The following is a 15,295-nucleotide window of genomic DNA, read 5'->3' on the forward strand; positions in this document are numbered from 1 at the left end:
GAAACTCACAAGTAGTGATGTTGGAGCTCAAAGTCGACTTCTATTGTCGAAGTACTTGGTTGAGAAACACATAAAACCCTATTTCAGTGATGATCAGATGAAGAATATCGAGAGTGGGATAGGAACGAGGGTGGTAATATGGGACGATGAAACGTTATCGAAGCACACATTAACATTGAAGAAGCAGAGGAGTTCGAATAGCTACACTTTCATCAACAAATGGATGGACCAATTTGTGGAACGGAGGAGCTTAAAAGAGGGAGATGAGATTGGAATGTATTGGGACTGTAACGAATCCTTCTTCTGCTTCAGAGTTCTTCAACGAGCTCACTCATTTTTCTATTTTAGCCTCTAAGGGATTGAGTCTTTAACTGATTTTTCACTTTGTTTTTTCTATTTTTTTTTTCCCGATTTTTCACTTGGTTTTTTTCTACTTTTTTTTCCTTTTGGGTATATGTATTTAGAGACAATATCAATAAATAAATAAATAAAAAATCTATTAAGAGAGAATGAAATATGTTGGGGGATGTTGGACAGATTTATTAGATTTCTAATCGCTGGGCCCACATTGACAATCTAACAATACACAGCCTTCTAGATTTCATGAAAATATTCTTATTCATAATCAAAAAAAAATTAAAAATAATTATTTTCTACAACCCCATTTGAGCTTGATCCAAAATATTGAAAATAGATGGCTACCGAGCACTCAAATTTAAAAATAAATTTTAACGATAAAAAATAACTATTTTCTACAACCCCATTTCATAGGATCATGTTTTTGAATGTCACAACGTGATCAGATCAGAAAGTTTTTTTTTCTAGGGTAGGAGAGATAGAAAGAGCATCACGGACATGCGTCAAAAAGGGCATTATATTATCAGTACTCTATATATAAATAAAATTATGTGATACCACGATATCGTTATGTTTATCTTTGGGACCTACTCACATTTATCTTTCAATGAATCTATAAATTGAAAATCAGCTTAATTGGTGATTCTTATGTTCGGTAATTTTCATTGTTCATTACTAATAATTAATTTGAACAATTTTTTTTATCAACTTTACATTATTATTATTATTATTAGTATTATTATTTTGTGAAGCTATTTTTTTTTCCAATTTTGATCTTGATCTTAATTTTAAATCTGAAATTTGAAGCTTTATCCCGAACATAGAATTATCAACAGGTGGTCACTATCCTTGTTCCAAATCATACAAAAAAAAAAAAACAATTATATTTGTAAAATAAAACTTAGGGTTTTCGTGAAAACCTTCAAGTCTTTTATATTTTCCAATGACCCCTGGACTATTCGGTTATATGACACGCAAGTAATAGAATCTTGTCAGCATTTGAAATTATCCCATGCCATGAAACCTGCAAAGAACATAGATCAGGGTGTAAACTGCAACAATAATCAGAATGCGAGATAGTTTTTTTTTCAAAAGCTCGAAGAGTTTTTATTTTTTACATATAGATTTTAGCATAGGGAGGTTCATACAAAATCCCTAAAATATAAATGCGTCTATGATCAGATCATAGGATAACACAGTTACAGCAAGCTCCCTCGGCCTTATGCTTTTCCGAATTCTCTTGTATGAACTCCAATTTTGTGATTATTTCTTCAAATGATGGTCTACGATCGGGATTCTTGTGCCAGCATTCTCGAAGAAGACTGTGAATGAAGAAAATTTGTGAAGTTAGACATCATGAGTATGTTAAAATTCAAAAGTCGTAAATATGATTATGATGTAACGTGATGAAATGGTTATAGGCAGAATGAACCTAAATTTCACCATTCAACTCTATCATGAACCATATATTTAGTCAAGTATATCACTTTAGATACTAATTTGATTGATTTAAGATATACTCACATCTTGATTTCATCTGGGTATAAAATAGAGGAGAGAGATGGTCGGGAATCTTCGTAGGCTCGCATGTCTGCTACCGCTTCTGGTAATTCTGCCCTATTTGAAGGTCTTCCTTGGAACATCTGCAACAACAAGACACACACTTATCCATGTGATCAAAAGAGTACACACACATACACAAACACTGATGCAAATGGAGATTTCATGTTGTTAATAAGTTGTTGTAAGTGAACAAGTTAAACCAATATGAAAGATACAAGGATGTTAAGGTGGATGAGTGGAAAGATTAGAAAAGATAAAATGATAAAATGTAGTAGTAGCTCCAATAGCTGATAAACTAAGAAAAAGACGTGTGAGATGATTTGGGCATGATCAATGAAGGTTGATTATAGCCTCAATGAGAAGAAATATTCACGTTGAAGGTCCTAAAAGGGCAAGAGAAAGACCCAAAACATGGATGGGGATAGTGAAAGCAGATATCATATAATTTTCTCAATATTAGAAGACTTGGTGTTGTATTGAGTGCAGGGGTGGAGCCAGGATTTTCTTGTAGTGGGAGCAAACTATGGTTAGTTATATAGTTGAAGAACTTGAAGATGAATGGTTTTTGGGAGAAATTCAGAGGTTTTTGGTTAGAAGTTGAAAAAAAGGATATTTAGGTCATTTTCAATTAGTATATGAGAAGGCCTGGTCAAGAGGCAATGTCATCAACAAAAACTTGAAGGGGGGTACAAAAATTGGAGGGAGTGAGGCTGTGGGGGCAAATGGGGAGAGAGGTGAGGGAGTGGGCACAAATGGGGCATTTAATTAGTTGAAAATATAGGGGTGTCTCAAAGTTCTGTGGGGGCAATTGCCCCAACCAGCTTCGCCCCTGATTGAGTGGGATGGAGGAACAAGATTCGTTTATCTAACCCAAAACCTTTGGGATAAAGCTTTGCTGTAATTGTAGCAATCATTTAATAATTTATACATGTAAGAATTGTGAATGGAAGACCGTTAAAACTGAAGTTCCATATGATGAGAAATTTCAATGTGTTTTTAATTATAAAATTGAAGAACCAATTGATGATAGAATAAAGCATAGCTTATAGAATGTTGTTCACCTCATATACTATTAAAGCAAATGAGAAGACATCAACACTCTTTCCATATGCTTCTCTACGATAAACCTCAGGAGCCATATAGCGATCTGTCAAAAGAGAAGCATTTAGAGCAAACTTTAAATTTTTGGAAAAAGCTTAATGTTCAAGTAATTAAAGAAATGGTATATCTCACATGAACCCGTTCCTCCAGTCATTTTGTAACCATATGAATCTTTTTCCTGAGCGATCTTGCATAATCCAAAGTCTGTAACCTTAAGGTGCCCTGCTTCATCTTGTAAGACATTTCTGTAAAAGTTATGAAGGATAAAAGGAAATGGTGTCAAAAGAATTTTTTATGTTTTTATTTTAAAAAAAGCTTGCACTGAAATCAATTCTCCGAGGTAACAGAAGAAGTTTAATGCATAATGCTCCAAGTTGCAGTACCTTGGTGTCAAATCCCGGTGGATCACAGCATGTGGCTTATGCTGGTGAAGATAATTCATTCCTCTGCAGAATTTTCATAAAGAAAAGAGTTTGTAATTGCAGTTAATTGTGTCAAAAGTAGTTAACAGCAATTGAACAACACATAATGGCTACAGAATAAACAATATATAATTTTAAAAAAAACCACTATTTAAAATTATCAAGCTTACATTGTTTATTTTATCTAAATGGATCCCTGATCAGAAGCACTTGGAACTAGGGGTGCAACTTGGTCTGGTTCAAATCGATAGCTTTGTGTTGGGTCGGTCCGGTTCTGTTTGGGTTGAGAAAATGGAGAACCAATCAATTCAATTTGATCAAGGTTTTAGACTTGTATAGAACTGAACCAAACCAAACCCTTAATGACTTACTACTTTTGAGGAGTTAGGAAATGGATTAATGACTTTTTTTCGTGGAAAGATTAATGACATTTTTTATGGATAGATTAATGACTTGTTATATGAAATTTCTTGTTCATTATTTATTTATTTTTCATTAAAAATATGTTGCTTCCAAGGAGGTTTATACGATATTGGGAACCCATAGAACCAAACTGAACCAAGTTGCACCCCTACATGGTCAAATAATACACGAATATTAGAAATCTTCCCCAGCGTTTCTAGCAGATAAAGAACATATGTCTAAGCAGTCCTCATAAGTGCTTCTGTTCGTTTTCCTTCTTCTGCTCTCTTTTTTTTCCTTTCATTTTTTTAACAGAATTGACTAGACACATGTACACTACACTGTTTGGTGTTCCTGTACATGTAACTGTACTTTGGGCTCAGTAGGGAGTACTGTTGTATGATGCACTAGTGCCTTTTATGATAATGAGTGCAATAGAACTATAAATAGCAATTACATGGAATTAAAGTGCACAACTGTTGAAGTCATTTATAAAGGAAAGTACCCTTTATGAATTTATATTAATCCAAATTAAAATAAAGTCCATGTCAATAGCAATTAAAACATGTTCATCGATTGAGAATGGGAGAGATAAGGTTGGTGAAATAGATGAGTGGAAAGACAATGAAAGATAAAACAAGAACGCACTTCGTGAAAATGAAGGACTAGCCCCAGTAGGCGAAAAAGTAGGGGAAAAACAATTGAGGTAAAGTCTAACTAAGATTCTAAAAGAGCAAGAGTAAGACAAAAAATGCCACGGACTGAGGTACAAATAGAAGATACAAACACACTTGAATTAATAGAAGACATGCCTTTGACAGTATTGAACGGAACAATAGGATTTGTCCAGAAGGCTTTGACGATAATGATGACTTGTTATGGTTGTGGACATAATAAACATTTACTTTAGTATGTCATTTTGCATTTTCTTCAATGCATGGATATCTATATTCATATTGCACACCAAAATATGCATCAAGGGGACGCACTATTGGTGTAAGGTCACATATCATTGCTCAGATGATAGATTTTTTAACATAAAGTAAACTTAGGTTAATTGATCAATATGGTAAACTTTGTAAGGGAAATGAATATATAATAATTTGGATGGCTGAAGAAGACTAGAAGAAAACAAAATAAATTCCTACTATTATTAGAATTTAGAAGTGTGACTCAACCTGTAAAAATTAGGGATGCATATACATAAGAAAGCGACTTGCTTACCTTGCAATGTCTAAAGCATAAGCTACAGCTGTGGTAGGCTCAAGTCTTCCTTTTCTATTTAGGATATCATACAAACTTCCCTAGCACTCAGCAGAAAGCAAAGATCAGAAACTTAAATTCCAAAGGCCCACAGCTTGTAAGTGTAGAAACTCACATTGCAAAGATACTCAGTGAGGAAGATCAATCGGTCAGAGTGCTTTAGAACACCTAGAAATTGCACTATGTTCGGGTGGCGCAACCTTTGCCATAAGGCCAGTTCCTTCATAAAGGTATTCCTGTGAATCAGCAAAATGAAAGAAATATATCAATAGAACATAATACAGAAAATGTACAAATTTTGCATAAAACAATCCAATTTAAATTTAACAAGTGGAGCAAGTCTGAATAGTTTTATATGAACTAGTAATGTAGATGACAGCAAAGAAAACCCAAAATTTAATTACACATCACAAGATGACATAACTCACCTCACCCGCTGATTTGATGCAATGGAAGAGCGAATGGTTTTTGCAGCAACTTCAGTACCACGCCACTTCACTAAATAAACTTCACCATATGCTCCCTGCTACACTTCATAATGTATTTTAAACAAAAGCATCTCCCAACGAAGAAGTAAATCATAAAAATGTTTAACAAAAAAAGATTAATGTTTCGAAAGATCAATTTTTTTTCTACATAATTGAGAGAATAAAATTAGTAAATTCAAGCCCTTCATTCTAAATATTAGAATCAAGAAATTGAAAGAAAGAGTAATCACTTCTCCAATAAGAGTTGCTCCATCCATGTCCACCTCAGTGTGATCAATCTCATAGCATGGGTTCTGGTTGTCAAGCCCCACCTATACAAAAAGGAATTATGTAAGGCTCATTGATCCATGAAGAGATTTATAAAGATTCGGCGCCACTAATTTAATTAGATGCAGAAATCACTACATTAGTGCACAGTATGATTAAATATTTTAACCTGAGAAAAAGTTTGAAATAAAGTAAAAATAATGAAATACCGGGTCTGTTCCACCCCGTTCCTCCAGTATCTTGCAAATCTCCTCATGACGAAAGCTACGAGCATCTGACAATGGCTGCAAATCCATAATTAAATCAGTATCTCTAGAATACAGTTTACTGTTGATTATAATTTCAGAGGCATGAGTCACATGACAAATTTCAAATTGCATTAGATAAAGAAGTGAGCGAATAAACTATCAAAATTTACAACTAAACAAAGAGCTCGTAATTGTAGAAAAGTGGCCTAAAGATATAGAAAGAGTTAAATAATCCCCAATTTCAATAAAGAAACACTGAAACATTGATTATATCCAAGTTATGTGAACATGTATTGTAATTTGTGGTGCCTTGCCATTACATGTTCAAAACTAATCAAGAAGAAGTAAGTTTTCTTCACTTAATGCATTCATTATTAAATATCTGTAACGAAATATAGATTTGAATGTCCAAATAGGATTCATGTTGTGGACCACAATGTTTGTGATAAAGTATGAAGATGATGATGAACCCCTCGTTCCAACCTTCACATATTTGTTGGAAGAACAAGAAAAAGTTCAAGAAAATATCAAGACCTCTTTTTAGGAATAATTAGAACTTTGTGATCCTCATAATAAAATTAGAAAATAAGCTAGAAGGAAAAAAGGAGAACCAACACTTGCCCAGAATAGAACTTAGTAATAAGGAAAAGAAACAAAAATACAAGACAATAGACAATGAGGAAAAGACTCCAAAATTTCAACATACAATCTTAGAGAAATAATATTTAGATAACTGAAATTTTAAAAGGATGAAATCTTGGGTAACAATTAAGCTAATATATTATAATATTATTTTTTATGAATGCAAAGAGTCAGGCATGGATATGAAGAATCAACACATTGACCCCAGTACACCACAGTACCACACATCTTAACAGTTTATTTATACTTGCAAAGAAGCACACATGATGCATGCATGTAATTCATGTAATAATGAATTATCATTAGTCTTCATTGTCTTAGCAAATACCTCGAAATTTTGAATAGGATAATTACATTTATGGGGTAAAGCCGTTAGCACCAGAAGAATATGAATGATTCCAAAAAATATATATAAATTGAATAACTTATGAAATTAGGTTAATTTTGTGTTAGAAATCCTTGGTGTCTCATTATGGTCAGTCTTGCATTTGTGCAGGTCCTCCCACTTCATTCGTTGCACATGACTCACACATATAATAGCTGCAACCTACATTTGATGGATCTATCAAAAGATCAACATCATTCAGTTTTATAATCCTAGATGTCCAATATATCAAAAGCATTCCACTATTCATGAATGCACAAATGATCTACAAAAGATCTTATAGATTCATTATTACTAACATTGGAAATTTAAAATTCAAATAACTAATAGAAATCCATAGTTTAGGTAAAAAATAGATAGTGATTACAGGGGATATATAAAGGACTTTCAAATTCAAGGCAGAATGCCCAGGACTATGGAGGTTTTTGAGATATCCCCATGACCACAAGATTATATTCATCATTCAATTTCCTCTAAAACCATTCATTATCTATACATTGACAAGGATTTCGAATCACAACTGAGTTTTGCATTCTATAATTTGTTAGAAATGTTCATGCCAAACGCCATACGGGGCAGTTCATACATGAATTCAAAATAAACAGAAGAATTTCTTTTCATTGAATTAGTTATGAAGTGGGGTCTTGAATATGATCAGTGTTGTCCCTCTTGGAAAGAAGAAACCATTGCAAGCTTCATATTGTGCGCTTATCAAGGGGGGGGGGGGAGGGGAACTTCATATGGTGCACTTCCAATTTTTTAATTTAGGTCCATATCATTTCTAAAAATCTCATTCTAGAGAAGGTTTAGGGAGATACAACATAATACTTCCCATGAGTTTCTACTGGGGAAATAACAGCTTAAAAGGAAGTTTGAAATTTCCCATTAACAAAACTAAATAGTGAACATATTTTATTGATTTGGTTAATAAATGTCAAAATCTCATAAAATCTTTCAAGACATGATAATTTAGGGTAATCTATTTCATGCAGGATGTCAAATTTCTATAGAGAAATTCAAGTTTGCAGTGTTTCTTAAGATTCTACAAATAAATAGTAGAATTTTCAAAAAATGTAAGATGCCAAACATCCTGATGAGTCTTGATCATAGAAAATACACATAAATTTGAGAGGAACGAGCTAATTGAGAACTTACGGTGCGACCCCATCGATCTACAGAGTTCACATCAGCTCCTTTCTCAAGAAGCAAATCAACAATTTCAGTACAACCTTCACAAGATGCCAAATGAAGTGCAGTTCTCTTATCGTAATCTGCTAGGTTAGGTGATACTCCTTTATCTATCTCTTGTAGAACACCTTCCTTATCGTCCTTACTCGAACAATAAAGAAGCCGATATGGACCTTCCAAATCCACCATTTGTTGTTGGGTCCGCTATTAACAATAGCAATTAAGTTTTAAAATCTAAATTAATCTTACTCAAAACAAGTGAATAAAGGATCTGTTCAAACTTCGAATCACTTTGCGCAAAAATTAAAATTTCTGATTCAAAAAGATGGCAATCCGACAAACATTTACAGAATTAATCAGCAAAAACTCACCTTTGATGTTGGCGATTTACAATCTTCTTCCATAGATTCAACCAAAAGCGAAGAATCAAAATTAGAAGAAACTGAAGTTCAGATTCAAGAAAACTATAGCGAGATCGACACTCGAAGAACTGAACACAACGTCGACAAGAACGAAGGATTGGATTAAACACAGTGCAGAGTTGAATCAATTGAGAGGCAAAAAGGGGAGAAAAATCCAATAACGTCTTCATCGAATTAGGGTTCCGGAGTAAACAAAGATGTGTCTGTTTTTGTTGGATAAATATAAAAAAATACTTCGTGATCTCCACCTCGTTGAGCCAATGAAATTAGGGTTAGGGTTTAGGATTTTGTCATCTCGACATTAACAGCTAAGCCGTTCTATGTTATCGTTCGGCTTCGAGACTATGACGAGAGAGTCATTTTTAATTCTCTTCCCGCCTTTGTTTTTTGGCGGTTGGAAGTTATGGGAGGATTCGGCTAGTTGACTTCGATACAATAACATGTATCAGGATTTTGATGCGTACATCCATGTAAATGTTACGTGTCACCCATGGATTTGTTGGCCCGGACTTGATGAACCTACAGACCAAAAAAATTTACCAAAAGTCATTCATCATGGAAATTAGTCAAATTCAAAACTGATCTTATCTAAAGTCTAAACAATGTTTTAAAACTTGGTTTGACAAGACGAGACAGTCCATTAAACTCGGTTTATATGGATTGATTTACCTATATTTAAATTAATATAATTATAATTTTGTAATAAAATAAGATAGATTAGGAAATAAATCATAAAATCATGTTTTCTTAATGTAATAAATATTAAAAATTTAAAAATAATAATAATTTTAATCAAAATCTACAAAATGCCAATTGACTTGGTCGAGTTCTACTGACTTGAGCGAAAATTTTAAAATATCATCTGAGGCATCTCGTTTATCTTGCGAGATGATGTGAATGTTGAGACATTGTGTATATTTGTATAGTCACTGAACAAGATTGAGATCAAGATCTCGATCTCGGACAAGATTTAAAACCATGCATCTAAAGCATCAAATGGGAAGCATTAGAATATATTTTCGGATTGAAATTTTTGATTGTCACGACTTACGATCACATTATAAAAATTTCATCTTTAACAATACTATTTTAAAGAAATTGATTTAGGAATCTAAATTCATAATCATTTTTGGTCTATTTATTATTACGGTTGTATACAAAATATTATATGATAAACTTAAAAAATAAATAAATAAATAAACATTTCTTTAGACGTCTTCTCGATATCATTCACAAACAATATGATTTTACGGATTATCAATAAGTTTCAAATTGCACAACATCTTCTTTGACAAACAAGATGACTTGGACGATATCATAAAAATCTCAATCAAATCAACCAACCTCATCAGAGTCAATTGGGATTTTATATACGTAAATCAAGTTAAATAGTTTCTCATTTGAGACAAGTCAGCTTCATACGACTAGACATCAAATCAATATTTGCAAACATGATTATGGGAGAACACTTTTTAAACCTAAATCCTACATTATATCAAACCGTAACTTCTCGAGTAGGTGGCATGTGCAAATTCACATGTATTAAAAAAAATTACGATTGGTGTATAATTTTTTTTTTTTATATTGGCTCCAAAATTTTACATATATTATTTAATTTTATATCATTTAATATATTTAAGAATCGTGATTTCCTTACAGCCCCCCTCTGAGATACGCCTCTATCACAAAGCCGTCTATCATTTGCCTTGAGATACACAAGAAAAAGATTTATTATTCTATGTATCCAAGGAAAATGATCTATGTTATGGGGGTGTATGCCAGAAGGGGTGTCAAAAAATTATTAGTGTATATTTAAAGATCTATTAATAATTTAAAATATTAATTAAGATGACTGATTTTGAAGATAATATATTAAAAGAATACTTTTGAAATTTTAAAAAACTGATTAGTGGTATTATAATTTTATTTATTTTGACAATAATAATCTTGATGTATGTGGGGCATTTTTGGTCTTTCAAATATTGGTGTTGAACCACTCATAGCATAAGATCCACTCCTGCAGTCCCACCTACTCTCATACTATCAAGTCAACATTATAGTCAAACCAACATTGGCTCGACTTCATTATCAATTAGTTGGTATTTGGTAGAATGAGGCATGCATACATTAGATAGTCTTCCAAGACAATTAAGACTAAAATCATAGTTACAGAATAAATACAAGTTTCACGACACGATCTTCAATTATGAGGGTCACTTTAAAGTTTAAATGAAAGTGGCTAATATAATTCAAATCGACAGTATTTTACAGCTGATCACTGTGTCATTAGAGGCTAATTTGGGTATGGAAGAGCCTACCATCACGCCTTGGAAGCTCTGGGCCTTGCTCACATCAAACGCCACCGTACTAAGTCCCTTGCCAATAAGGAAAATGATCTTCCCAATTGCTGCAAGTCGACAAGGCGGCTTTGTCAGCTGTGATGACAGCCTACCCACTGCCACCCAATCCCTAGTGTCCTTCCGCCACATCATCAGCTTGGTTCCTAAACTCTGATCCAATACATAGAGTGTCCCATCTACGACAATGGCGGGACCACTCCACCCTGAAACCATGTCCTTGTCCACTTGCTGCCACGTGTTGCTTGATGGTTCATACAGAACTGAATCAACGTGAGGGGGTATGATACAAGAACCACAATTGATATAAATTTTTCCATCCATCACAACAGATTCTTCAATGTTAGCATTGAGGACAATATTTGGGTCAGAGTGAAATGTCCAACTGTTTGTACATGGATCGTAAGTGTCCCATGTGATTGCATCGCTTGAATTCAATCCAACTCCTCCAATAGCATAGAGTTTCTCGTTTAAAGATTCACAAGCAAAATAGCACCTGAAATTAATTAAATGTCAGAAACTTACGAAATCTTTTGAGGCGAAAAAGACTCTCTGGCTTAGTGGGTTGTAAACACTGATGTAAATTGGAGTAGCCCTTAGATGTCCCAAACAATCACATATAGTAAAGTGTTCGACCCTAGGATCAAGAACCTGCATTTTGAGGGCAGAAAAATCTGGAGCTATATTGGGCAAAAAATTTACAAATTGATTTTCAGTCCATGTGGTTTGGGATTATGGGGTGATCCACAAATGAACAGTAGGACACATATACCCAAAAAATAATAAAAGATAAGAAAGTTACAAGCTTAACCAATCCAAAAAAAAAAAAAAAAATCATGTGGCAATTCTGACAAGATCTCTCCTTTAGTTGGGGGAAGAATCCGCACGAATCGGATTTTTTAGGAACGTATCGATCAAGTATAATGGAATCATCAAAGATTTGATCTTTTCAAACTTTAATTGCAACTCACTAGAGGCTCAGGAAACAAAGAGAAGATGTGTACAAACTAGATATTAAGTAATAAGAAGAAGGAAAATGATTGAAAAGAGGATCTCCCGAGCATTTGGTGATCTTAGATGTACCCCTATCAATGGATCGGGTGACAGTTTGATGTAGATAGGTTTGCCGACACTTATCTCAATGCCTATGATCGATGCATCGAAGAAAGAAATCAGCCCTATTTACCGAGTCAAATTAATTTAACCGAGTCAACCCGATCCAATCTTTAATAGGTCCTCAAGACCTAATCCAACTTCTCTTAGGACTCTTTCTTTTATTGAGTTTCTATGTTTTAAGTTTCTTAAATAGTCCTAGTAGGTTTCTATTTCAATTTTAAAAAGTTTTTCTTCCTAGTTAGTTTCTAATTTGTTTTTATGTTTAAAATTCGTTTTTATTCTTTAAATTATAATTAAAAATTCTTTTAGATGTTCAAATTGAGTTCTAATAGAATTACAAGGTTAATAATATGTTATAGATAGATTAGGAAGTTATTTTTTAATATTTTAGAAGGTTTCTAAGTTGTTATGAAGGAGTTATCTATATAAGGAGCTCCAATACACAAATTCAGTAGTGAGTTAGTTTTTTTGAAGATTGATTAATAAAATATACAAGAAGAGACTTCTTCTGTTTCTTTATTTTTTTTTATTTCGAGCATAAGAACCCGATATTGGTTCTTAATTTTAGTGTTTGCGATTAATTTTCATCAATCTCAAACCTGGATTGAAGTTTCTAGTCTATTTTGCTCGACATAGAGATTCTTCAATACTCCTAGTTCTTGGGATTTCACCCTAGAATCAGATTTTTAACATAAAAAGTTTTGTGTGTTCTACCCTACATCACAGTCTAAACCAATATAGAAAAGGATAAAATTATGAATTTTCCAAAAGAAGAAACATGTATCACCACAAAAGAATAAGGAGGTGCTCCCTTCAATGTGTGGGTGCATGTGCCAGGGAAGCGGATCTACATCCACCATTATGTGGAACAGAGAATTTATAATAATAAAAAAAGTCCTATAAAGTGAAAAAATTTGATTCCATCAAATGATCTTTAACCATTTATCAGTTTAACTAGAAGGCTACACGTGTGACGAACTTTTTCGCTGCACTCCCTTTTGGAAGTGAGTTTCATTTCGCATAAAAAAAAAAAAAAAAGCTTATTCTAATCAAATTATAAGATGCGTGCAATGACAAGAACTACAACATCTACAGGAGCACTCTTGCAAGTAATGGGTAAAGCCACTGTAGATTTAACAAATATCTTTCCTAGCAGAAAGAAATATCTCAGGGCTATCCTTCCCCTTGCCACAAGTTGGGGTATATGGAAGGAAAGGAACAAACAGATTTTTCAGGGAAAGGAGCAACCGACTCGAGAAGTGATTTTGGAGATTCTTGGTCTTCTCTTCTATTGTGCAAGTTGATTAAATATTTTGAAGGGGTGTTCTTCGAGGATTTTGTGTTTAGATGGGATGAACTTTGTTTTTAGTTGGAGCCCTTATAAGTGGGGTGGTTCTCTTTTTTTTTTTTTTTTTTTTTTTTCTTGTTTGTTGTTTTGGCTTTGGTGTATGTTTTTTGGAGACCCACTCATCCTCTTCTTTTTGAATGAAAATTTATACTTATTAAAAAGAAAAGAAAAAAAAAATTTAACAAATAATAAACAAATTGCAACTAATGATACCTATTAGTAGCATTCATAGACAAGGTTTAAAAAATTCATATCGATTGAACATTTCGGTTGATGAAAAAACCAATACAGTATTGGTCAATAAATTCCCGAAACATTGAATGTTTCGGGGTCAATGTTATGTATTGGTCTTGGTATTATGAGCCGATACATTCCAATATTTTAAATCATGAATCTTAGAGTTAATTTGAGAAAGACTGAAAATTTTGAATGGGTTACCGGGCAGTCGACAAGGGAGCAGCTTCATCCCAAGTGTTCTTAGAAGCATCATAGCAATAGACTTCATCTTTGGCATCTCCAAACCAATCCCAGCCACCCATCAAGTAAACTTTCTTCCCCAATACTTCAAAACTCATGCCTTTCCTCTTCAAGCACTGAGATGGGGGGCCATGTATGGGCTTCCAACACGAGCTAGATGAATTGGGATCCAACACATAACAGCAAGCTTGCTCGGATTTGTCTCTACAAAACGCATAAATCCAAGCCTCGTCTAACTTGAGCTTTCGACGAAAAGAGTACCACTCTTCACTACACACCAAATCTCTCCATCTCTTCGACACACATTTGAGTAATGTATGGTACCTTCGTGGAACCCTAGCTAAGCAGAAGAGAGCAATGTGGTCGGGAAGCCCATGTATAAGTGGCATATGTGTTGGCTCTATTTGACTAAAATCCGTTGATTCACGTTCATCCATTACAATCGAAACACTCTTGACTACTCGAAACACCTACCAAAAAACAAAAACAAAAATTGGAAAAAAGAGGAATTTTTTTACTGCCAATTGTGATTATGGAGAATGTAATTGCATAAATAGATGCATCAGAGATTTATTTTTTCCTGTAAAATGAAATTAATACGATTGTAATAATGCAATTGTGTTGCAGGGTTAAACAATTTACCAGATACAGATGTGAGAGTGCATATTCAACAATAGCGACGAAAAAAACCCTAAATCCAAAGTCCTAATTCCACAAAACCCCTACCAGAAATCAAATTCTTCAAGAAAGGTAATTAATACCCTAAAGAATCAAATAATCTAAAGGGAATGCTTGGAACACCATTCTCTCATCCACACACACACACACACAAAAAAGGAACAATTTTTATTTTATTTTTTGGTTCAAATAAGCTCTTAAACCCAAAAAATAAAAATAAAAAACTTGTTTGGGGCGCAAAAACAGGGATCAAAAAATGCCCTAGTTTTTTTTTTTTTTTCTGAGATGCAATGAAACCATAATTTCATCCAAACAACATGACAGAAACCGATCAAAAAGGAAAAATTGCAGAAACAAATTGAGATTCAATTAAAGAAGAAAAAATCACAAATTTCTTGAAAAAAAAATACAAAACAAAGTAGGATTTTAGAGTTTTAGATAAAATACCTTAAAATTATTAGGCTGGTTTGGGCTTTGTTCTTTGTTTGCAGATGGGAAGAGGGGAAAAGAAGTTGTGCTCATATACAAAGAGTAAGGATCCTGTACTCTGTGGAGTTGTAAACACAATCAA

The 15,295-nt window shown here is 33.6% G+C and overlaps 2 protein-coding genes across 5 annotated transcripts; both read right to left on the bottom strand.

The window, feature by feature from the left end:
• Positions 1-1,418: 1,418 nt before the first annotated feature.
• Positions 1,419-9,176, bottom strand: LOC147393699 (serine/threonine-protein kinase 12-like). Of its 3 annotated transcripts, none has more exons than XM_086457004.1 (12): positions 8,698-9,170; positions 8,294-8,530; positions 6,073-6,147; positions 5,827-5,907; positions 5,537-5,634; positions 5,224-5,344; positions 5,070-5,149; positions 3,405-3,467; positions 3,154-3,266; positions 2,982-3,067; positions 1,882-2,000; positions 1,419-1,679 (listed from the first exon to the last, which is right to left on the bottom strand). In XM_086457004.1, the coding sequence occupies exons 1-12, from the start codon at positions 8,728-8,730 to the stop codon at positions 1,541-1,543; spliced, it is 1,245 nt and encodes a 414-aa protein (XP_086313130.1). In that variant the 5' UTR covers positions 8,731-9,170; the 3' UTR covers positions 1,419-1,540. The 3 variants fall into 3 exon arrangements, with proteins under 3 accessions (XP_086313130.1, XP_086313131.1, XP_086313132.1); XM_086457005.1 differs by having other exon boundaries at positions 5,537-5,631; positions 8,698-9,168; XM_086457006.1 differs by lacking the exon at positions 8,294-8,530 and having other exon boundaries at positions 8,698-9,176.
• Positions 9,177-10,850: 1,674 nt separating this feature from the next.
• SKIP4 (SKP1 interacting partner 4) lies at positions 10,851-15,260 on the bottom strand. 2 transcript variants are annotated; one of them, XM_086456529.1, is made up of 3 exons: positions 15,172-15,260; positions 14,008-14,516; positions 10,851-11,601 (listed from the first exon to the last, which is right to left on the bottom strand). In XM_086456529.1, the coding sequence occupies exons 1-3, from the start codon at positions 15,244-15,246 to the stop codon at positions 10,998-11,000; spliced, it is 1,188 nt and encodes a 395-aa protein (XP_086312655.1). In that variant the 5' UTR covers positions 15,247-15,260; the 3' UTR covers positions 10,851-10,997. The 2 variants fall into 2 exon arrangements, with proteins under 2 accessions (XP_086312655.1, XP_086312656.1); XM_086456530.1 differs by lacking the exon at positions 15,172-15,260 and adding an exon at positions 14,689-15,099.
• Between the last annotated feature and the right edge of the window lie 35 nt (positions 15,261-15,295).

Source organism: Akebia trifoliata, chromosome 10 (assembly GCF_017979445.1).
Source record: "Akebia trifoliata isolate Shusen 1 chromosome 10, ASM1797944v1, whole genome shotgun sequence".
Lineage (NCBI taxonomy): Eukaryota > Viridiplantae > Streptophyta > Magnoliopsida > Ranunculales > Lardizabalaceae > Akebia > Akebia trifoliata.